The 24550-nt window shown below is 39.7% G+C and overlaps 2 protein-coding genes across 2 annotated transcripts; one reads left to right on the top strand and one right to left on the bottom strand.

Moving 5' to 3' along the window:
* Positions 1-428: 428 nt before the first annotated feature.
* cd99l2 (CD99 molecule-like 2) lies at positions 429-10610 on the bottom strand. Its single transcript, XM_054600975.1, has 10 exons — positions 10454-10610; positions 7118-7171; positions 6553-6606; positions 6149-6283; positions 4750-4830; positions 4201-4269; positions 4066-4116; positions 3831-3950; positions 2338-2403; positions 429-1519 (listed from the first exon to the last, which is right to left on the bottom strand). Exons 1-10 carry the CDS (start codon positions 10512-10514, stop codon positions 1458-1460), a joined length of 753 nt encoding a protein of 250 aa, XP_054456950.1. The 5' UTR covers positions 10515-10610; the 3' UTR covers positions 429-1457.
* Positions 10611-12085: 1475 nt separating this feature from the next.
* Positions 12086-24523, top strand: arrb2b (arrestin, beta 2b). The gene is made up of 15 exons (XM_054600973.1): positions 12086-12102; positions 12259-12394; positions 17190-17220; positions 17313-17373; positions 18226-18270; positions 18354-18550; positions 19458-19585; positions 19692-19827; positions 19916-20000; positions 20224-20296; positions 21342-21479; positions 21627-21710; positions 21965-22041; positions 22221-22272; positions 22676-24523. The coding sequence occupies exons 2-15, from the start codon at positions 12372-12374 to the stop codon at positions 22764-22766; spliced, it is 1221 nt and encodes a 406-aa protein (XP_054456948.1). The 5' UTR covers positions 12086-12102; positions 12259-12371; the 3' UTR covers positions 22767-24523.
* The last annotated feature ends 27 nt before the right edge of the window (positions 24524-24550 follow it).

Genomic DNA, 24550 nt, shown 5'->3' on the forward strand with positions numbered 1-24550 from the left:
TTTGTACATTAAGATAGACAACATGTAGCAACTAATGGTGCAACAGTCACATGATGTAAACAGTAGCTACCTGCAGTAAGTCCAGTTCTATGAGGTATGTCCCACTAATGGACTCTAACAGCTAGAGCGGAGCCCATTTAAGGGCAGTATATATGTACCGAGTCGGTCAACGTCGAATTAAATCTTTTGGGAAACTTCAATTAATAATGATTATTTTTAGCATTATCATCATTATCACCGATATTAATCTCATGATAATATAGTAAACTGAAAATTTTAAAAAATCAATTATAAAGTCACATGTAGGAATAAGATATATTGTCAGTCAACATCATTCTTACCTCTGCCAAGTTTGTCAGCGAGATAACAGAAAAACTATAAACTCCATGAAATTCATCTAACCATTAAACACATTTTATCAACACATTTTATAAATGATTACATAATCAGTTGCTACAAGGCTTTGAATAGAAATATGGGAAATATTGTCAAATTTCATTTGCATTATCTGTGGAGAGTAGAGACAGACCTCCAAGTCATGGATTCTGTGCAGTGTTGTTACAGTTAACATTTGATTTCCGCCACTTTGCATCAACAAAAGTAAATCTATGACTTAGGAAAGTAATCAGTTATGTGCTAAAAGGGGGACTCTGCTATATTCCATTCAAAGTCAGGAAACGAGATATTGCTGATAGCTGGAACACAACTTACAATCATCTAAAAAAAAAACTGGGCGTGGTCTCTCAGCGCTCCCTGGTTCACTTGATATACAGCTTTAACCACGCTGCAAGTCACAAATCAGTGTCCAAAAAATTCTAAACCAACCCGCCTGAAATCCAGCTCACTACACCGAGACTCCCCTTGAACTCAGAAGCTCGACACACACCCATAGAAGCTCAGAAGAGTTTCTTTCTCCAATGTATATTAAGATTAACCACTGTTTGTATTTTTCTTTTCCAGTATTCCAACTTCACTGTGTGTCAGCAAAATGCTACAACTCAACTCAACCTGGCTCACAGCAGAGAAATCTGAGTACATGCTGAAGGCTGGATTACTATAAACCAACATGTCAGTGGTATTCGAACGGTAAACAATAAATAACTATATACACGTACATTTGGCAAGGTTCGATACACCATCGGCCATGTTTACAGCTGAGAATTAAAAAAATCTGTCTTCACATTCAGCGCAAAAAGGACTACAAATCCCAACGTTTACAGCCCAGAGCTGCAAGATCAACCAGAACATGCTACACCACAGACGGTCTATCCTGTAGCATGTTTGTGTGTCTGTGTGTGTGGGGGGGTGCGCAGGGGCTTTAGGTGGGGGATGTTTGGGAAAGAGCACGTGTGTGTGTGTGTGTGTGTGTGTGTGTGTGTGTGTGTGTGTGTGTGTGTGTGTGTGTGTGTGTGTGTGTGTGTGTGTGTGTGTGTGTGTGTGTGTGTGGTATGTGAGTGTTACACAGCATTCTCTTCAGTTGGGGGTTCAGCATTGGGGGGCTCCAGGAGGGTCTGTTGGACTGCGAAGAGAAAAAAAACGAGAGTAGTTTATACACAGATCATTTTCTATGAGCTAATGTGAAGTGAGTGTAATATTGATGTGTTTTTTAAATGTATTCTTAATACACTTATATTAAATGATGAAAAATGGTCTTTGCGGAAATATTAGAAATGCTGCTTTTTATCGAAGCCGGTCCGAGTGGCGTGTCCCTGTCTGTGTCTGATTGATAGCAGTTGGCAGGCTGCCAGAGTGCCAGTGTTCGGGCGTAGACGAGAAAAGGGTTACACCTAAGTTACCCCGTAGAAAACGAGAGTTTTTTCACTGTTTCATCATAAAGAACGAGAGCGTCCTTTTACACCATAGAGAAAGAGGATACCAGTGTTCTACAGTAGAAAACAAAACAAAAAGTACCACTGCAACAGCATAGAGAACAAGAAAGTACCACTGTTACACCGTAGAGAACAAGAAAGTACCACTGTTACACCGTAGAGAACAAGAAAGTACCACTGTTACACCGTAGAGAACAAGAAAGTACCACTGTTACACCGTAGAGAACAAGAAAGTACCACTGTTACACCGTAGAGAACAAGAGAATGCGGGTACTACACTGTATAGAAAAGTGCGGATGTTGTCTATCTTTTATCTTACAGAATGCTAGAGTACCGGTGTAGTGTTTCCTGCCGCTGGAGTTATAAAGTGACTGGCTGCACAACGTAAAAGGAAATATATTTCTTCTTTTTCCAGAAACATACATTTACATTTGGGCTTCTATAGTGATGGATGAGACTGGAAAAGAGTGTGGTACATGTGAGCAGAGTGCAGTAGAGATGTTCTCACCTTGTGGTTCGGTAGCCACCACGGCCTCGGGGTTCTCAGCCTTCACCATGTCAGTATTCAGGCTCTCTGTCACAACGAGACAACACATTTAGTGAGCATCACAAATATGTAAAAAAAAAACCTGAAACATATTAAGATTAACATCATTTTTGAACAGCGATAAATAAGTTTCAGGTCAGATATACAGTATAGGCTTTTTCCATATTCCTCCTTTTACTCTTCACAGGTCAGATATTAGCATGCTAACGTTAGCTTTGTCACGTTGTTCAGTTAGCTACACAACAGTTCCACCTGGGTGGGAATATTTTACTTTATTTTTAAAAGTAAAACTCCACTTATATCAAACTTATTATTTTACATATTTGCTAAATAGAATCTATTGGGAATTGTGTTTACATGGAGATTAAACAAATGCGCTATTTAGTTTGTTGTATGGTTCTTTTATCCAGAGACGGCTGAGAGAAGAATTCAACACTGGAAATTAACTCATGATCTCGTATTCTGTTAAGGAGACTAAAAAGTGTTTGCTGTGCTGTGGACGTTTCTTTCTCACTTTAAACTTCAAGAATACTACTTACTGAAACAAATGTATGCATAAATTAATAAAACAAAGTCATACCAAAATGTAATGAGGTTTTAGTTAAATATATTACTTGGCCTTCATTGAAGTTGTGTTTGTGTAACCAAGCACAGGCCCCTTCATTGCCATTTCCCATCCGTTCACCAGATGCCCAGGAGTCTCCCTTCTTGTCCCATCACCTGACTGCCCCACCCATGCACACATCTGTTCCCACTTCCCTCATCAGCCTCTCAGTACATATAGCGGCCCGGTTCCTTTTCATTCCCTGCCGGACCGTCCTAGTTGCTTTGTTAGTTTTTTTGCCTTGTGCTTTTGTGTTCTAGCATCTGTGATCTGAATGTCTACCTGGACCTGGACCACCACCTGCCTGTATGCTATTTCATCAATAAGTCATTGAGATCATCCTGCTGCCCCCTCAGCCTGCGTTTGGGTCTGTTCCCAGCTGTCCAGCGTGACCAGCTGTCGCAGTAAGTCCAATATTCACCCTCCTTTTGGCTCTGTTTTGGTCTCCACCTTCTCGTCTCTAACTGTGACCGTCTGCTGTTTGGTGCTGAGCAGCTAGTGCACTGTGGGTTGATTGGAGCTTTTCCACTGAAAACAGCTAAATGCTGCTTGAATCCAGGTTGATGGAGGTGGAGAGAGCACCAAAGAATGGAAAATGAAGGTCGTAAAAAAAAAAAAACTTGACCTTTCTCATTACACATACTCATTTGATAAGTGGGTACTCTGAAATCACTCATTAGAGCAGCTCGAATGGTGCAACCTGATTAACTAAATACACACTTTGAAAGTGTGGTTGCAGGTCATGTGACTAGGCCAGCATAAAATGTTACTTACACATTAATGGCTTCCACACAGTATAGCTTGAGTATTGCCATTTTTAACAAACATGACTGTATTGTCAAAGCCTTACGTTGTATACCGAAGCACAACTTCTTCTTCTGGTAGGAGATGTAGCTGCTGATTGCGCCCACCAGCGCCATAGCAACCGCACTCGCAATCCCTGCAATGGTGCCCACTTCTGATGTAGTCCCTGCAAACACAGAATTATATTAATATATATATATATATATATTCATAGTGAAGTCCAGCAGCGGAACAGACGGACATGCATTTATGAACAAACACTAGAGATGGAGAAAACCCACCAGAGTTGTCGTCAGGATTTATTTGATCTTTTTCACCACTGGGACGTTCACCTGAGGAAACACAGAGTAATGGCAGGGTTACATTCCTCAGCTGCTGGGTTAATCCTGGGTCTTCTATAAGGGTGCAGACATTACCTTTGCCTTTGTCAGGTTTGTAGGTTTTGTCTTTGCCAACATCAAACAGATCGTCGTCAGAAAATCCCACTGAAAGAGACCAGAGAATCAGCACAGTGAAGAACGGGATCACTAAACGATAAACTGTTCCTCAAAGGAAGCTGCATAAAGGTACAGGAAGCTCTAAATTCAATCAGCAGGTGAAGCTGCTCCGTTGTGTTTTCATTCCAGGTTTCAGTCTAGACTGAGGTTGCATCGAAGAAAGATCAGAGCTGTATCTGATTTAGGACAACATGTGAAAGTGGCCCAAATCAGAATTGAATTTGAGATTTGATTTATTCCATTCACACTGCTATTAAAAATGATAATCAGATTTGAGGCCCGAAAAAAACAAAACAGATTGGGCCACTTTTGCCTGCAGTTTGAACGTAGCCGAATTGAAACATCCATTTCTTCCATCTGGACTGGAATCATTTTTCAATTGGTAATTGATACTTACTTTATGTTAACTTCAAATGCTTTTTTTATTTTTACGAATGCTACTACTACGGCGGAGACACTCCCACCCACCTCCCTGCCCCTTGTTCTTATCCTTGCCACCAATGTCATTGTTGGGGTCCAAGGCATCAGCCAGGTCAAAGCCTTCTGCAGCTGTAGAGGTCAAAAGTTGGGTGTCAATGTTTTTGCAAAATAAAAGGCAAAAGCAGGAGTCTTACAACGATCATCAACAGATAAACTGAGTCGGTAACAAGGAGTGAAATTAAAAAGACCTGCAAGACTCTTTGAATTAAAAGAAACTATAAGCTAATATATGCTGTCTCATGTGAACTATAGAATCAATATATAAAGATGGACGACATGACTGCTTCCTCAAATTTAAGCCAAAACCTCTAGATCACCCCCTGGTGGCTGGCTGCAGTATGAGCTGTACTGCAGCCAGCCCCTTCCATGTGACCATATGGGACATGGGCCTAAATAAAGTTTGTGGGTTTTTTTTTTCATGTAAATTATATTATTTTTCTATCAACGTCTACCCAGAAGGGGCAGCATCTTTACGAATATTGCTGTTGGTAGACAGCTTTGCATTTGTTTCCAGCCCCGTTTCTCAGTTATTATGTGTTATTGTATCGTGTGTTCCATGTCCTGTGTATGTCCTAAATGTAAAAAGTATAAATAAAATCATAAAAAAAAAAATCCCAAATAATGGTTTCTGATGCTGATGTATTTTAAAGTTTTCATTTTCTCTGACAAGTTTGCTTAATTACTTGTTTGATGCTATAAAAAGGCGGCGTGAAACTCTGAATATGTATATGTATGTATACAGACTAACTGTGAAATTCTTTATATAAAGCCTCACTGTACATAAAGACCTGTACAGTTAGAATAAACAGTCACTGACCGTGTTGCTAACTAGCTTAGTGACATTTCAGTTAGCCAGAGCTGACGGACGCTAGTGTGTGTTAAGTCTGTGTAATAGAACATGCGTTAGGTTGATCATAAATGTATTTATAGAGATATTATGGTTAGTTGTGTTTTTCTAGCCAAACAGCAACTGTGCCAAAAACAGACAAACTAAACACTTTCATGTTTTTTTTAAGTTACCTGAAGGCACCGTAGTTCTCCGACACACTATGAAAGTTAGGGGTGAGTGGAGGGGTATTCAGCTGGTTGCAATCTGCAACCTCATCACTGATGCCTCTAAATCCCACACACTGCTCTTTTAACGGGTGTGAAGGGAGTTTCATCGACGGTATAGCTGAACTGACTAGAATGTATCAGTGAGTGAGATCAGTACTGGTATAAAGAGAAGGATAAAGACTACAGGTTAACATTTGGATTAACAGCAAATTAAAGCAGAAGCAGATTAGAAATTAAAAAATAAAGGGCGCGTTTCTAACAAAGAGCCGGTGGAGGCGTGGCCTCAGGAGGAAAGCTGGCTGTAAACACAGAGGAAGGTGCAGTCTCTCACCTGGCTTGTTATTAGGCTTCACCGGGGCCTTGGTGCCTGTGGGGACTTTAGGGACTTTAGGGACGACCTTGGGTGGGGCTTTGGTTGTAGTGGTGGTGGTGCCATCCGAATTGAATATATCCTCCAGGTTAAAGTCTGCACAGAACATTGACAGCACAAATCTGTAAAACCACTGACTCCAGTTATGATAATTGTGATAGTTAGGGTTAAAAACACAAAAAGTTTGCAGATGAAAATAGTGTCAGAAATTCAAATCTAATATGTTCACTCTACTACTCTAAAATAAAAATAAAACATTTTGGTCTACATTTAAAATGTATCCTGTCCTGGTTAACCTGGTGTTGTATTACATTATATCCTACTATTATTATAGAATGAAACGGTCACTGCTGTGTGGGTCTTACCTCCTGTTCCTCCTGCTGGTGCTTCTGGCTTTGGTGGCTTTGGTGAAGGGGTCACTGAGGATGAAGATGAGTTATATCGTCATATAAACGTCATAACTTTACCCTCATTCAAAAGTGGATATTTCATTGTTCTTTCGAGGTCATTAAGGACAAATCTACAGTACCATTTTTTGATTTTAGGATTTTTTTTTTTTCTTTTACTGTTCCTGACTGAAGCAATTGGTTTCCAATCATTCTGTATGATATTTATCTCATTATGATAAAGTAACATAGATTTAAACTGATGTTGACCTGATGTTAACGTGGGTTACGCAACTAAACACTGATTTTCATATCGTACAAAAACAACGGAGATAAAAGATTTTTCAAATTACGAGAGGCAGAGGTCATAATCATAATATTTTCTAGTAATTTGGGGATACAGATCTTGTTTTTAATAAGATGCTGAGTCATAATTACAAGATTAAGAAGTCATACTTAAGAGAACCACATTTCTTTTTTCTCTTTTTTTAAAAAAAATCCAACTCCATGACATACAAGACGACTGGTGTTCTATTGTACTAACCTGTTTCACCATCATCATCCAGAGCGTCGGTCAGGTCAAAGTCCTGAGACAGGACTAGAGTCGGAGAGGACAGAGGAAACAGACACGTTACACTGAATCTGACACATGAAACCAAATAATTATTCAAACCGGTCTCTTTGATTTAAGCTCTTTGTAAAGATGTGACCATGTCAGCGGTCAGCTTTCCAGGCCCTGCTGGTGTTAGTGTGTCACACAGATACAAACTGCGGCCCCGGTGCCAAACTGGGCCCTCTAATCCGCTCTATTTGTTGTCTGGATTGCAGAACAGAGATCATTTACCAGACGGGATACAAAAGCCGAGACAAACAAACAAAAGCTAACCTCATTGGCTGCCACTCACAAACAAGTGTGTGTTTGTGTACTTGAACATCTATCTTTGTGAGGACCTATTTGAGTTTTACACCTTCAGAGTGAGGACTTTTTGGAAAGAGAGGACATTTTGACTTCACTTTTTCAAAGGTCTGTTTGAGTTTTAAAATCATTTAAATTTTTGCAGTGTTAATGAACAAAAATAAAACAGATTTCCTAAATTAAAGGGTCAACAAGAAAATCAATACACTTGAATCGGGTCTTTCGCTCGTTCCGCTGTCACTCCTAATCTCCCCCTGGGAATCAATTCTGTTTTTATCTTATAACTTCAGTGGAGCCTTCCTGCTTTGGCTTCCTTTCCATGCTTTTAAACTGGTCCTTTTATTCATTCTTTGGCATTTTCCTCTCAATCAATAGTGGACAGCAGAGACCGACCGGAAACGTCTGACTCAACCAGCTAAAATTGAACCAGGACCGGTACAATTATGAGCTGAGGCCACTTGCACACAGGAATGCCTGATGTAAAATGCTTAATGGATTAGAACCACCACAACTTAAAAAAAATTAAAACCGAGAATTAAGGTCACTTTAAATGGCCACTTAATGCTGGCTCCAAAAGCGAGTCAATCCCCATAGAACCCAATGTTAAAATACCAAACTTTACAGCTTTGTTAAATGTTTTAGTCTCTATAGCTAATATCCTTGATCACTACAACTGTGATTTTTTAGTTTCATTGAAACTTTGCTAAATCCTTGATTTACGGTTACCCGTCTCGTTAGCATAGCTCGTTTTTCACTAAAGGACACTCTGAAGAGTCTGCCGTAAAAATTTCTGATAGCGACATTACAAACAGGCCTATTTTTCGCAGCCTAAATCAGCATCCGAATTAATATCACTGTTTTTGACCTGAATCACAGCTGCACATTGCAAACCAAGATAGCTAGCTTTAGCAGCTAACTTGCCGTTTCTTATTCTAACGGGACCTGCCCCTCACAGAGACTCACTATTTCCCAGCTCCATCATCTTGACCAGGCAGCAGCTCCAGTTCTGCCAAGTGAAGCCAATAGGGAAGTGTCTTAAAACCTGCATTCTCTCTACTGACCAGCAGGGGGCGACAAATTAAGTCTGATTGTATAGAAGTTTATGAAAAAATAACCCTACTTTTCACTTGATTTATTCCCTCAGTAAACATTGTAAACGTGACTTTATGGTCTTAATCTCTAGTTTCAATACAGCATGATGTTCATTTAGTAAATTATGGTCTATTTAGAGTAAAATAGACCATAAAGCAGAGTATGTTTGAAGGCGGGCTTACTGTGATTGACAGGTCTCTACCAGAGAAGTCACTACCTCACACATCCGCATTCAAAATATGGTAACTTCGATTCATTGTCTTCAAAAAAAATAACACTGCAACGGCAAAATCACCGAAAACAATGCTTCAAAACAGCAGTCCACAAACCAATGTGTGATGTCACGATGACTACGTCTGATTCTTAAATACAGTGTATGGTCTTGACCAAATATGGTCACTGCTCCAAAAAAAAAAGAAATAATAATAAACATTATTGAGATTCACTTTGCTCTTCAGAAACCTATGGGTGACGTCATGGAGAATTTGTGCAACACGCAACTGCTCCTTATGATTACCGTTATTAAAAACGCAAATGTTTATTGTCAACCTGTGATAGAAACTTTGGTCTCCTGTGTGAAAGTCAGATGTGCTGCCATCCACCAACCCCGAGCCAATAACCTCTGCATCCTCCGCTGTGTGTCTCATTCCTCCTCCAAGCTGCCCCGCCCACCTACTGCCCAGTGGCAAGTGTATCAGCACCAATAGGACTAATCCACACTGATACAAATTCCTCAGTTTTAAGGTCGACAACAGCAACCCCTGCCCAGATGTTCCGTGGGTAAAATGAACTCCAAGTGAGGTATACTTTTTAAAACATGGGGAAAAGGCAACACTGGAGCTGGATGTATACTCGGTAATGACGGAGACCAAGAGTCCAGGTATCTGGGGATAAAAATCCACAGCAGTGATTAGCAGAGACTGAAGTTCTACCTACATTTAATCCTTACCAATACCAAACCTAGACTAACTCTAATATTAACCTTAAAATAAATAGAAAAATTGTACTTAAACTACCTGGCATAGGCATTTTCTATTTTATGCCTAAACCCAACCCCCTCAGCTGGGCGAGCCAAAATCAATTCACATCATTTGCATCTCATTTGCATCATTGCATTGCATTAACTTGCCGACCACTGATTGGGTTAATCATCTTTCCAGTTCCTTTCCACAGTCAGTCCAAATTGAAAATGTATTGATTATCATGAGGACCTTTGAATGAGAGAGTTCTCATACTGTACAATCAAATACAATGCACCTGGCTGTCTGGACGGTGGTGGTGTACGCTGGAGACCGGCGGGTGTGAGGACAGATGCTACAGTAAAGCAGCATGAAATCATTTTAATTATTTACCTTTTTAGGTGACTAACTTTTCATATTAATCATCATCACAGAGAGTGACATCATTGTCGTTGTGGCACGTGCCGCTGCAACCCAGACAGACAGCATGCTGTGGGTGGTGCCAAATCACTTTGATCTATAATAACTCATGTTATATATTATTAATATATATATAAATATATATGTATATATATTTATAACTAAAATGACTGGATCTATTGTAAGAAACTTATATAATAATTACACTTACGGTATTAATGTATAATTACTGAATCAATTACTGCAGGTTAAAATCAGCATCAGTAATATCTGGAACAAATGTAGCCACAATAACTGAATCAAGCTTATAATGATCAAATATATAACGCGGGGATATATAATTAAAGATGATTGATCTGAATGGACATGTTATAGGGGTCCCTTTAACGTCTGCCTCCAGGCCGGTGGACCGTTACTCGGCCTAGATTCAGAGTGCGGCACAAAAGGCGGAGGAACATGTGGATCCGCTGAGGTGAGCGGGACAAAGCCTTACCTCCCAGCGGCAGCAGCAGCGCCAGCAGCAGGCAGAGCGAGGACAGAGAGCGGCTAGCCATGGCTCCGGTCTACACACACACGAACAGCCGGTAGGAAGTGGTTGTAGGGCGGTTGAAATAACGGACCTGTCGACGTCCCGTTAGTCTCTGCAGTCTGCGGTTCAGCGCTGTCTAGAAAGCCGCATACGAGGCGTTCACTCGGCACCCTGTGACACTCCCACACGGAGCCAATTCCTGCCCCGCCTTTCAAAATAAAATCATCCAGTTTGCTCTGGGCAAAAATATAAAGTGAAGAATGTCAGCAACACTAAATGACCCTTAACTATTTTTAATAGCATGTGCTGAATGTAAAGTAATAATAATAATAATGAATTTTATTTGTAATGCACTTTATATTGAGCAAACAATCTCAAAGTGCTACATAAGAAAAAAAAAGAAAAGTAAAAGTTAAAATTTAGAGATAGAAGGGGGTCTCTCCAAAGGAAACAACTAATGAAAGAAATTATTACAGAAAAGGTAGGTTTTTAGGTTTTTTAAAAGTGTCCAGGGTAATGGTGTCAAAGGTGGTCATTAAAATGCATTAAAGATGTAAAATAGCATGACAGAAAGCTCTGTCTCCCAAGTGTCAATCATGTCCTGCAATTAAAAAATCCCTTCCACTCAGACAGGTAAAATCATGATGGGTGTCAGATTTAGTCCTGAGTTTATGTGTCTCATGTAGCCTGTTAGCATTCGGGTCTCGCAAAGGAAACCAATACAGTTTCTCTTACAGAAAAAGGTTGTTAAAAAACAATATTAGGTATCCTCCTCAGCAGAATAGATGAATGGGAAAAGAAACTGAACACATACATCGTTCTGCACAGTGAAGCTGAAACACCACCGTGGGAACAAGAATGAAAACATGACTTTATATTCAATTGTTGGGAGTAGTGCACACAATTGGCATACCTGCTATGTTATCACTCAGTGGTAGAAACTAACTCACAAGATTTATTCAAAAACTGTACTTAAGGACAATTTTAAGGTGAATTTTACTTTACTTGAGTATTTCCATTTTCTGCTACTTTATACTTCTATTCCACTACATTTAAAAAAGGGGGAAATAGTGTTCTGTCTTTTTACTTCACTGAACATGTTTTACACTATAGTTAATACTTGTCAAATAACATTTTTAAAAAAGGATGTGCTCCCTTTAATGTTTGACATGTCTACTAGACGTTCCACCAGAGAAAGATGTCCCCTTTAAACTGCAGATGGTTTCATTTAGATAGCTGGTGAAATAATCGATTAAATAAAATAATAGAGAAAAGTAAATGAGTATTGTGTATCTGAGCTTAGCTTTTCTTCTTCCCTCTTTCATTATTCATCTCATTGCCCCTTAGATTTATGTTGTGGCCCTTTGAGGGGCCCAACCCCTAGGTTGGGAACCATCACTGTTACGTAGATAAAGCCAACTCACACTTTAGCAGCTTGAAGCTTGAAGCTGACAATACTTCTGTACTTTTATTTTAAAAGGATTTTAAAAGCAGGACTTTTATAGAGTTAGTTTGACACAGTAATGATGGTACTTGTACTAAAGTAAAGGACATGAATACTTCTTTCACCACTTGGTGCAAGTACAAGGAGCCTACTTGAGAAATGTATTGAGGTAGAATAGTGTACCAAGCTAACACTGTTTATTATTACTGGTACTAATACTACTATTAGTATGCATGCATGGCGATTTGCAGTTGTATCAAAGTATTTGGGGTGAATACGGTGTCCATCATATTATATGTAGGCGTGGTTTTTGTCCCCTAAACAGCGGAAACAGGCTGAATTACTCCAAAAAGCTGGCAGAAGCAGCAGTGGACACACGGGACCAGAACAGACGGGACCAGAACCCATAAGACCCACTGTCCACACAGCACTGAGGAGATGGGGGACAAAGCGGGGACCAGGTAAGAGAACCGTCCAGTGTCTCTTGTTGTCGCTGTCACGGGACGGGAACAGAAGCCGTAGCTCGGTGAACTCGTGAGGAGAAAAAGGGAACTATCCAATCCCGTTTAAAAAACCGGACTAAATCAATCTCTGCTGGTTTAACGCGGATAGAAGCAGATGTGCAGAGAACAATATATAGACCTGATTCACTTAACCCTGCCACTCTCTGCAATGTAGATGACTGTAAGTTGATTTAAAAAAAAATATTCATTAAAAAAATATCGATTAATGCCGAATTAGAGAGTGGATGCCAAAAATACGAAAAAGTTAAAACAATAACAGTATGCGGCAGTAAGCGAGACACCGTCAATTTGTCGTAAAATGTACACATTTTGGACCGGGGTCTGGCGTAACTTCCTCTTATGAGGAAGCGAGGCGTGTTGGAGTGAAGAGCACTGTAACAGAAGCGATGTATCCACAGTGTTTGACTCCCTGCAGCGTAATCAGCGTTTTTACTTTTACGTAGATGGTCATTTAAGTTACATATAGGCTGCGGAAGGCTATACGCCAAGAGGAAGATGTCAAACTTTGTTAAACCGGACAGGTGTGCGACAGCGCTGTTTATTTACCGTTTGTTCCCTTTAACTAGGTGCAGTTTGACTTAGCATCGCGTTAGCTGATTTGTAGCATTCAGAATTGTCTCATAATGTAGCTACTGTGCTATGTAGACAATTTGTAGGAAGACAGACACTCAGTCTTGTGTCTTGTATGTAACTGTCAATGCTAAAGTCTCAAATATAAAAATAGGAACACATGAGAGGTAGAAAGTGGAGATAAAGTATAATTTTATAGTTTTTTGTGAAGGTGTCTTCTCATATATTACCACTAGGAGTCGCCAAAGACAGAAATAGGCTGCTCATCACACAGGGCCTTTAAAGGGTAGGTGCATAAATTGTTCAAGTCTGTCTGAAAAACAAAAGTGAAGCGCTCATATGTGCAGTGAAATATATATATATATATATCATATATATATATATATATATATATATATATATATATATTATATATATATATATATATATGAATATATATATTATATTCATATATATATATATATATATATATATATATATATGAATATATATAATATATATATATATATATATATATATGAAATATATATATATGAATATATATAGATATTCAATCTGCAGCCTCACCACTAGATGCCACTAAACCCCACAAACTATCCCTTTAAACGTTCATTAAATATGTGTGATTTATAATAATACATAATCTGACACCGATTATTTTTCATCAGCTACTTGAATTGAATTATTATTAAAATAAAAATGATATCAAATAATATGATATAAAATATCCTTTGTTTTTCTACATAAGAGAGGGAGTTTTTTACTTGATTTGTCTAACCCGGCCTACTAAAGCCTCATATTAGCTTCTGATAATATGAGGCACACATCCCGGGACAGAGGATGTCGCATGTGTACAGATTATAAAGCCCTCTGAGGCAAATTTGTAATTTGTGATTTTGGGCTATATAAAATAAATTGAAATTGAATAAACTCTGTAATACAGATTTGCATTTTTGCATGGCTGACTACTGTTTTAAGTTGTTTTAAAGCAAGCTTTAGAAAAACCTAGCCTTAATGAGGAAACATGAATTATTTGTACTTAATAATTATTAGTTTATTTGTATAGAGGTTTGGTTGAAATTTGGATTATTTCTTGTGTTGTGGAAAAAAAATGAGAAGTCCTTGGAGGTCAAAGTTTGCCTGGCAGATGTGTCATCAACAAATATCTCGCAAATCTCTTGACATTTAATTATTATGTTTTAATGTAACTGTGGCTCACTTGTGGCTAGAACAGATCATTTGTAGATGTTACTTTTGTGAAACTGCAGTGTGAAAAACATGTAAATTATCTTTTGGGTTATATCCTGTCCTCGGTGCTGACCTCAGTGGCTTCATGCCCGGCTGAGTTTTATGATGATTACATGTGTTTTTTTGCCTGTAGGATACAGGGTTGACAGGAAGGGGTTCACGCGTCCCGTGTTAAGGAAGGAATGGACATTTCTGTTGATAATCAGGATGTGGATTTTGTTCTTTGCCCCTGTTTTTTGTCCTCAGAAAGTAAACGGCAGCACATTCCTGCTTATGTTATTAAAACTGCAGCAGTGTGCATAAACTTCGAGCTGACATGGCCTCCCAAATGGTCCTGACAGCTCTGCTAGTAGGCTAGTAACAATCTTCTTCTACATTAATGTAAATGATGTAGTCGAAGTTTTCAGACTGATTGGCTGATAAGCCTCAACACTTGGTCATAAAAGAATTCCCAGCATACACATTATTGGTGACCGCTGGCTACATTTCCTGGAATACCCCTTTACCCTCTTCCTGTTTAGCTCCAGCACAGACACTCTGCTGTTTTTTCTTCTGCTTTACTTTTGCTGGAGAAGATTTCTTACCTCCAATTCTCCATACTCTCCAAAGCTAAACAAGAGAAGTGATTTAACCTGACTGGGTATGCAAATACTAGTCGTATGAGAGTAAAACTGTAGTCTGTCAGTAGACAGTATTCAACCCCTATTATCATTGAACAACGTGAGGTTGTGATGTGAGTGACATTGTTCACACACTCGTCTGTGTACTTTTTAAAAATATGCTACTTCTCAGGTGCATTGATAACCTGCAACATTTGACATGACGTGCGTTCCCCAGGGCTCGATACTCGGGCTTCCTCTGTTGCTCCCACAAGCTCAAATTTAGCAAAACGAGCACTGACGCATATTGTTATTATTCCGATGACACTCAAATGTACATCCAGCTTTTATACATTTTTTATAGTTTTGTGAAGCAAAGCCTGCCAGCTAGTTCAGTCAACTCCAGTCCCCTTATGGTGGAGATACACTGTACCCGTTAGCGTACGTGAAGTCAACGGATGCTATTCGTTTTCTTATGGAGAGCAAGAGATCCGGCCACGAGTTGCATAATAGACGTGGCTCACCAAGATTGCCTGATCATTGGCCGTATCAGCATAATCATGCCTAAACCTCAAGTTTATGCAAATGAGGTCCGTCCATTGCAAAACTACAGATTTTTTAGTGAAGTGTTTTGCTGTAAAATCAGAGGTTTTTATGACCTGGCTGCCATGTTTAAAACAGCCCAGCTTTCCTATGTCTTTTTAAATTGTTTCTAGTCATCAGTAATGATTTATGTGTTACAACATGTTGAATTAATGTTAGAATGTTCATGTACAAACAATCTTGCCTTGTTGATGATATCAGAGAATCAGAGGGTGGAGATTTCCTTAAAACGAGTCCTGAATAGTTCCTCGAGTGTGTTCCTTTAAAAATGTTTCTCCAATTGTTCTTTGTTAAGTGCTATTGCAATTTTTCCCTTGTGATGATTAATGTGTCCCTCAGGATCAGAAATGTTCCGCACCGTGTACTGTAATCTAATCGGTCCACAAACGCCATGCTGTAAATCTGCTCTGCCCTGATACACATATGGAGGCTGTTGAGAGTAAATGTCACCCAGGATCAGTTTAGAGCATAAAGCTGGAGTTTATGGTGACCTTCCTGTCCTACAGTTCATTGTAACGTCAGCCAACGCTGCTGCTCTCTAGCTGCTCTCTTTCTGTTTACGCCAATGTGTGTGTTTGTGTATGTGTGTGTGTTTGTGAAGGACAGGAAATGTGACGTGGTTATACACTGCCATTAGTGTGTATTGGAGTGTAATGAGATCATACACTAACAGCTTGTTGTTGTCCATCCTTGACACTAACCAGGCCCTAATGTTTCCCTTGTTTACTTTGAAACGCAGACAACGCTACATGGACATGTACTGTCCCTGTGTTAGTCATGTGACCAGTCTGTGACGTGTCGGTAGTGTTTGGCATATTGTACAATCAGGAGAGACCATTCAAATGAGGAAAAGATATACGTTTGTTATTAACAGATGATATGTTTAATCATCGCTTGGACTCTACTGGGAGATTTGTTATCGAGGGGTGTCTGCCCTGAGCAGCAGCAAGATAAATCTCACACTGTTAACAATTGACCAGAGGAGGAGGTCTTGGCCCAGATATCCGCTGGCTACACCGGAACCCCAGACATATCGGTCCTTCAGAGGCTAAATCATCTTCAGACTAATAGCCGATGGGTTCTGATATTGCTCATAACGTAACTCGGCTGCTGACAGTTCGGCAGAACATTCCAATGTGTTATAATGGTGAATAAATGAATGCACCTGACTAGGGTTGCAAAGGATCAGTACATTTCCATACAATTCCCAATGGAAGGTGAGCTCCAAGTGTTTTGGCAATTTTGCGCAATTTCGATATATAACAAGTCTTCAAGCACATGTGCAGATACTTTGCCAGCATCCCGTTTAATAGGAATAAGCTTTGGTAGTGTGAAAGGCATCTGAGTCTGACATGGATATGGAGGCCTGAGAGGAAAATTAGTCTTACTTTGAAGGGGGAGGAGGGGGTGGTTATTGTTGGTGAACAATGAAAGCTCAATACAATGCGGCAACCCATTTTAATTTAGAGTTTTAAATTGTTCAGTTTGAAAATTTCGAGTAGAAGGTTGTGTCTTCTTATGATATGGTTAGAAACATTTGAATCTGCTTGTGTTGCTTTAATAATGTCGGGGGGGGCAATCACAGCGCTGCATTTAATTTGTGTGGCTCAGTGCAGGTTGGTGATATGATAGCTTTTATTAATTTGTCTCAAACTTGAGTTTCATGTACACACAATGTGTTTACGAGATATGCTCTCTTTCTCTTTCTACAGAGTCTTTAAGAAGACCAGCCCCAACAGCAAGGTAGCGTGTGTGTGGAGGCTCTTATTATCACATCTCTCTCTCTCGAACATCTCCTGTCCTGGATAATCCTAATCTCTCTCTTCTTTCCACAGCTCACAGTTTATCTGGGGAAGCGTGACTTTGTTGATCACTTAGACCACGTAGATCCAGTTGGTGAGTCTACATACACGCACAGCACGCAGCCACCTCCAGGTCTGAAAAATTAAGCCGTTACTGAAGTGACACAAACCAATGGGTGACGTCAGGGTAACTAGGTCCACTTCTTCTATACAGTCTATGATGCACGTTTACAGAAGCATTTACAATGCATTTTTTGGGACATTACACAGAATTGCATTCATTTCCTGGAGATTTACCCTAAACCTAACTTTAACCGCTGACTCCTTCCAAATTTGGGACAAGGCTTTTGTCCTCAATTAACTGGTCTTTAGTCTGAAATGTGCCCTCGGAGGTAGCCTAAGTCAGACACACACAGGCAGAGTCAGATCAGACTTGAGCTCAGAAGACCATCATTCTCATCCAAAACCAGCACCATCACAACCCTCTGTAATGGAAAGAGTGCAGCGTCCCAGACACCTGTACGAATGGTGCATTCAGGGTCCCTTTTTTGATTCAGAAAATAAGTAATTTCCAGATTTATCATGAGTAAGTGAGTAAATGAGACCTTTAAGATGTGTTTGGTTTAGATGTGCGGCCTCTGAATTGGGGCGTTAGTATTATACACGCTGAGGAAAGACAGCGTTTCCTGCTAAAGTGTGTTTCTTTAATGAAAATACTGATTAGTGAAAGATAGTCTGGAGGAAATGTATGATTTGATGACTGACATATAAACACAACCAAACACACAATATATTGATCTGCATCTGTTGTGTGTGTGTTTGTGTGTGTGTGTGTGTGTGTGTGTGTGTGTGTGTGTGTGTGTGTGTGTGTGTGTGTGTGTGTGTGTGTGTGTGTGTGTGTGTGTGTGTGTGTGTGTGTGTGTGTGTGTGTGTGCGTGTTCTCTAGACGGGGTCCTCCTTGTAGACCAAGAGTATCTGAAAGATCGAAAAGGTAATACAAATAGAAGATAGACACAAAGTAACCCACAGACTGAGCTGACCATTCATATAACCCATGTGTTCGTCCGTCCTCAGTGTTTGTGACTCTGACCTGTGCGTTCCGTTACGGCCGGGAGGACCTGGACGTCCTGGGTCTTTCCTTCCGGAAGGATCTGTACGTCAGCACCGTCCAGGTCTTCCCCCCTCTGCAGGAGACGAAGACGCCTCCAAGCCGCCTGCAGGAGCGGCTGCTGAAAAAGTTGGGTCAGCATGCCCACCCCTTCCACTTCACTGTAAGACTTCTAAACACCAACACAGCCTGATATAGACCAGCTTACCCAGAATCTACTGGAAACGGATGTCACAGCCAATTTAGCGCAGGTGGCAAAATATTTGCAATTGGAGTTCTAAATAAAAATTCCTGCATATTGGGTCATTTTTCAGCGATAGAGAGTGATAACTATTGAAGCCCTGAAGGCAAGTGAGAAAAAAAGTTCTGGCAATCCATTTTCTGTCAGATATAAATTGTTTTCTGCACTGTTTTTATGATCTAAGAACAAGTGAAAATAAAGTTTATTGTCGTAATTCACATTTCGGCCACACGAGGCTGAAGCGCATCACTACCCCATGTTCTAAAGAGGACTAACACTAGTAACTTGCAGGACTTGCCAACAAAACAATAGCAACCATGTGTTTAAAGTGCATGGAGATTTGAAACTCATGTGGAAGAAACTTCAGAACATGGGGTAGGGGTGCACTTCAGCCTCTTGTGGCCAAAATGAGAATTACAATAACAAAATGATTCACTAACTGTTTCAAGTTTGAAAAAGAGCTAAGGAATTTAGAAGGTTCATCCTGGCAAAAACTTTTTTTTATCACCTGTGCTAAAATCATAAACACAGATCTGAAAACAATTAAATCAGACTTAGAAAAAAATATCACCAGAGATTTTTATTTTAACTGACCTCTCATTGCTTCCGTAGATAGCAGCCGGCCTGGTGGAAAATAATCACTGAAATAATCTATGCAAACAGGGGGCATCATTAAGAAGGAGAGTCCTCTGAAGGATTTCCCTGCAGTTAATCAGACTTAGTTTTACTTTGAAAAACTTTTTAAGATATGTTTAGCATTATAGAGTTTAATATTACTTTTCACCCTAGAGCCGCCATTGAGATTTCACCCTGTTTGACCTTGTGTCAGATCCCCCAGAACCTGCCATGTTCAGTAACCCTCCAGCCGGGCGCTGAGGACACAGGGAAGGCGTGCGGTGTGGACTATGAGCTCCGAGCGTTCTGTGCTAAGACTGTGGAGGAGAAGATCCACCAGAGGTTTGGCACATTCAGACACCCGAAACGACAACCAAACTAACACTCCTCCAGACGTTTACAGTGTGGTATTCTTTGAAACGCGCACATGAACTGAACGTTTGTGCAGGAACTCTGTGCAACTGGTGATCCGGAAGGTCCAGTACGCTCCAGAGAAGCCGGGTCCACAGCCGATGGTGGAGACTAGTCGTAGCTTCCTGATGTCCGATAGAGCTCTGCACCTGGAGGCCTCGCTGGATAAGGAGGTGACACAAACATTTCGATGTGCTATTTGATAACTGGGACACACACACACACACACACACATGATGCTAAGTCTCTGTCTCTCTCCAGCTGTACTACCACGGCGAGCCCATCAGTGTTAACGTCCACGTCACCAACAACTCCACCAAGAGCGTGAAGAGGGTGAAGATATCCGGTAACTCCATCTGCTCTTATACACTCACACTATGGTTTCAGTTATTATCACTTTAAATTAACAAGTGAAAGAACATTCTCACCACTTGAAACAATTTCTTGTCTTGTGAGCTACAGTTTAAATCGAGTATTGCATCTACTGTATTCTCAGACAGAACTATATCAGATGAGGGCTTAAGGAACTACTTAAATAACTATAAATAACTCTCCTCTCTTTCTCTCAGTTCGTCAGTATGCCGACATCTGTCTGTTCTCCACGGCCCAGTATAAGTGTCCAGTTGCCCAGGTGGAAGCAGAGTGAGTTCTTCTTCTATAATGTTATCCTCTTGTTTTTTAATTGGGATTATGTTTTCCACGGTTGGGCTCAAGGAAGATATACATTAATGTTTTCACAAGTCACAAGAATTAAGGTGTTTTCTTAAGGGATTTATCGGGTGGCATGATTACTTTTAAAGTCAATACAAAGAGGAAAATGGACGCAAATTGAATCCAAGTGTCCGGCGTATTGGGGACTTCCACTACAGGTGCATGACAGCAATAGTGGTTATTTTAGTCATGGTTGATGTTCAGTGTCTTTTTGTAGTCGTTAGTCATTTCTCTGTGATCTTTGTAGTAATTTTGTGTTACAGTTGCTTTTTAGTCTCTTTCTAGTTGTTTTGTGTCTCTTTGTCGTTAGTTTGTATCTCTTTCTAGTTGTTTTTCCCAATTTTATGTTTATTGTTAGTCTTTTTGGGTCTCTTTGCAGCTTGTTTGGTCTCTTGGTAGACTTTTTGTGTCTCTTTGCAGCTGTCTCTCTGTTGTTATTTTATGTTTGTTTGTGGTTGTTTGAGTCTCTTCCTGGTTGGGGCGTGTCTCTTTGAGTGATTTTGTATGTGAAGGCCAATGGAGGCTCCGACAATTTGGGCCTGTGTGTCTGGGTCCAGTAGGCCCGTTTAGTAGGTCAACGATGCCATCTAACCCTTGCGAGTAAATTGGCACTTCTCAACATTAATAAAGGGGTTCCACAGGGATCAATTTTAGGTCCTGTTCTCTTTACCAGCTATTTGAAGCATGTTAATAATTGTCAATTGAATTAGTATGCAGATAACTTTATCTTATACACAATAGTACATTGAATCAAACACCACCAACATATCGTCTCAGGCTACTGAGGTATCGGATTTATTATACCCCACATGTGCTTAGTGCAGTCTTTTGTAGTTTTGAACTTTCATGCTCAAAGGCTCATCTTGTTTTTACTGCAATCATCTATTATGTAGCAAGAGCCAGAACTAATGGATCACTTTTTTACCTTCCCAATTTGCCTCTCTCCCCTTGACCTTTACCCCCAACGCTTTCCCAGTGACCAGGTTTCTCCAAGCTCCACCTCCTGCCAGGTCTACACGCTGACCCCCATGCTGGGTACCAACAGGGAAAAGAGAGGCCTAGCCCTGGATGGAAAGCTAAAGCATGAAGACACCAACCTGGCCTCCAGCACCATGTACACACACATATACACACTAACCTGTATTTGACAGAAAGGGTCTACTTTTTTTTTTTTCTACACAAAGAAGCACACATGGATATATGTACTGACAAACAGGTGCATCCACTATTTCTCTCATACTTGATTGCATTTATCCTGCAGAGTAAAAGAAGGGACCAACAAGGAGATGATGGGGATCCTGGTTTCATACAGAGTCAAAGTCAAACTGGTGGTGTCTCGTGGAGGGTAGGTGAACACACTCAAGCTTTGTGGGTAATGTAGGCGCCGTGCTTTGACTATGAGGAAGGATGATATCTCTGGTTCTGCTGCATCAATTTGAATGGGTTTTTTCAGTGTTAGTGGAGTGATATTTGAACTCTTTAATATTTTACACTTTTATTTTTAATAAAGAGAACAAACAGGTTTCAGACATGACATTTTTAATATGGTGGGTGGTAACGAGGTTTTTTTAAGATGCATTTGGGTTTGTGTGTGTGTAGGGATGTAGCAGTGGAACTTCCTTTTGTCCTGATGCATCCCAAACCTTTAGACCAGCTCAGCTCCCAACCACAGTCAGGTAGGACACACACACACACACACACACACACACACACACACACACACACACACACACACACACACACACACACACACACACACACACACACACACACACACACACACACATCATAACAGTTACTAGTGCAGCTTGGTGAGCTGGAAGGATTAAATCACTTAATGTGTTCTTGTTTCTAGAAGCTGCAGAGGCTGCTACCGTGGATACAAACCTCATAGAGTTTGAGATGAAGTAAGTGTGTGTGTTCCCTTAGCCTTAAATGGACAGTTCACCCCAAAATCAGAAATACATATTTTTCCTCTTAAATTAAGTGTTTTTATTCAATCTAGATTGTTTTTGTGTGAGTTGAATCTTTAGTAACCGGGTCATGATTTCTGTAGTGGGAAGTTGCTGTTGAGTTTTTTTTAATGTTTTTTTGTTTTTTACGCTTTGAGCCCTACAAGCCAAGTGCCATCTAGTTCCAGTATTTAGGAGAGAAGGCAGACATCTCTATGACTGATATATCTTCAACACTAGGCCACTCATACTTAAACTATCTAGATTGATAAATAGCACTATCATCTGCATACATGTGAATCCTTTCTGCTTAAATGTCGCTTTTACAGTGATTGCAGGACATTCTTTCTCTTTCTAGCACTTCCTCTCAGGTTGATGACTTTGTGTTTGAAGACTTTGCTCGCCTGGGACTATCAGGGATGAAGGGTGAGGGCAACCCCTTCTGTTAGCAGGGCGTACCTGGTACATACAGGACACCTCAACCCCCGGAACCCGAAAACAACAGAGAGCCTACTGAGTTCTGCCACATTTTAATTGCACCATTTATTCTGTATAGGTAATTGGATGTATCTCATACTGGTTGTACGTTGGTGTAAAAAGAGAGGAAACGGTCTGACTCAGGTAACTAAAGTGTCAATTTAGCGAGAGTTTAACTAAGTAAGGCTACAGTGAGATAGTGTTGCAGGAAGGGCTGCTGCTTAAGCTGCTCTGCTGATATCAGTATTATACACGCTGCCGTGATTCAGGAATTATAATTCTAAAAACTTTAAACAAAGGGTTAAAAATGGTATTTTTATATTGATGATAGGTCAGCTGTTGATTTCAAGGGAATCTCTAATTTTTACTGCTTCCTATTGATTTAGCCTTAGCCTCATTATATAATGAAATAAATCAAAAAGCATTTGGAGCAGATCAAGCTGGAGGGTATAGTTGAATAAAGAGGAGTGATTTTATATATTTTTTTGTATGTTGTGTAATATCATTGGGGTGAACTAACAGTGATTTAAACGTTTGTTTTGTGTCTGTTGAATAGCCAGGGGTTGTTTTTAAATATAGCTTTGGTGTGAGACCAACAGTGGTGGAATGTAAGTTATTTTACTCAAGTACTTTTTGAAATACTTGTACTTTACTTGGGTATTTCCATTTTTGTTACTTTATTCTTCTACTCCACTACATTTCAGAGGCAAATACTACACTTTTTACTCCAGTACATTTATTTGACGCTCATAGTTACTTTGTATGAAAAAAAACACATATATGCTGATATAATATGATGCAGTATTATACTACAAATCTAGCCAGTAATACAAAGTAAGTGAGTAGTATTGGCTCCACAGAGGCAAACTTCAAGATTATGCTTGTACATGTATTTGATGTATTTTGATAGTGATACAAAGAGAATAACACCATTTTTCTATGATAATACTACACTTTAAAGGAGCCATTCTGCATAATGAGTATGTTTACTTTTGATACTTTAGGTATATTTCGCTCATACTTTTTGTACTTTTACTTAAAGGCACAATGAGTAAGATTTGTCAGGTGTGGTTTGTAAACACAACATTACGTTACCCTTTAAGTAACAATTTCAATTCAGGTGTTGTAATGGAGTATTTTTTAGAGTATGGACTTTTACCAAGTAAAGTATCTGAGTACTTCTTTCCCCACTGGAGATTAGCTCTTCTTCAGTGCACCTTTACACAACATGCTATTATCAGTGCTACCACTGTAAAGTTACTATGTTTTTTTTTGCTGGTCCAAAATTGTAAAAAGACAACAACTTCTCAGCGCTCTCTGGTTGACTAAGTGTGTAATAGCCCAACTGTTTCTACATTACCTCAAAAATGTCTGGCATTTCATTCCTCGATACTTATTGGCCAATATTTAAATGGACAGTGTTATCTATGATGAGCTGATATCTGCTTTATCGTCTGGACTATAATCTCTTGTAATCATTCCTTGTGTGAAATTGTTATTCAGTCTTTCCCACAGAACAGAAGAGGCATGATTTTATTTTATGAAAAACTTTTTTTTCCCCCATGAAGATGTAAACGTAAGCTATTTAAGTGTAAATCACCACAGCTATAATCATTCCAATTTAACCTGAGATGAATAAAACACTTTCACATGTAATTTGATGACTTAGAACATATTACAAAATCCTGTGTTGGATTTGTTTTACTCAATAAAATGAAATTATATGTACAAATTATCTGTAAAATGGAGGGCGGTG

Source organism: Anoplopoma fimbria, chromosome 7 (genome assembly GCF_027596085.1).
Source record: "Anoplopoma fimbria isolate UVic2021 breed Golden Eagle Sablefish chromosome 7, Afim_UVic_2022, whole genome shotgun sequence".
Lineage (NCBI taxonomy): Eukaryota > Metazoa > Chordata > Actinopteri > Perciformes > Anoplopomatidae > Anoplopoma > Anoplopoma fimbria.

What these genes read in the sequence shown, in the direction of transcription:
- arrb2b (XM_054600973.1), top strand. Translation starts at nt 12,372, where the DNA reads ATGGGGGACAAAGCGGGGACCAG. An exon ending in GTTGCCCAGGTGGAAGCAGA is followed by an intron (nt 20,297 to 21,341) that starts GTGAGTTCTTCT and finishes ACGCTTTCCCAG; the next exon opens with TGACCAGGTTTCTCCAAGCT. An exon ending in CAGCTCCCAACCACAGTCAG is followed by an intron (nt 22,042 to 22,220) that starts GTAGGACACACA and finishes TCTTGTTTCTAG; the next exon opens with AAGCTGCAGAGGCTGCTACC.
- cd99l2 (XM_054600975.1), bottom strand. Translation starts at nt 10,514, where the DNA reads ATGGCTAGCCGCTCTCTGTCCTCGCTCTGCCTGCTGCTGGCGCTGCTG. An exon ending in ACCAGCAGGAGGAACAGGAG is followed by an intron (nt 6,284 to 6,552) that starts GTAAGACCCACA and finishes TGTTCTGTGCAG; the next exon opens with ACTTTAACCTGGAGGATATA. An exon ending in TAAGAACAAGGGGCAGGGAG is followed by an intron (nt 4,270 to 4,749) that starts GTGGGTGGGAGT and finishes GGTCTCTTTCAG; the next exon opens with TGGGATTTTCTGACGACGAT.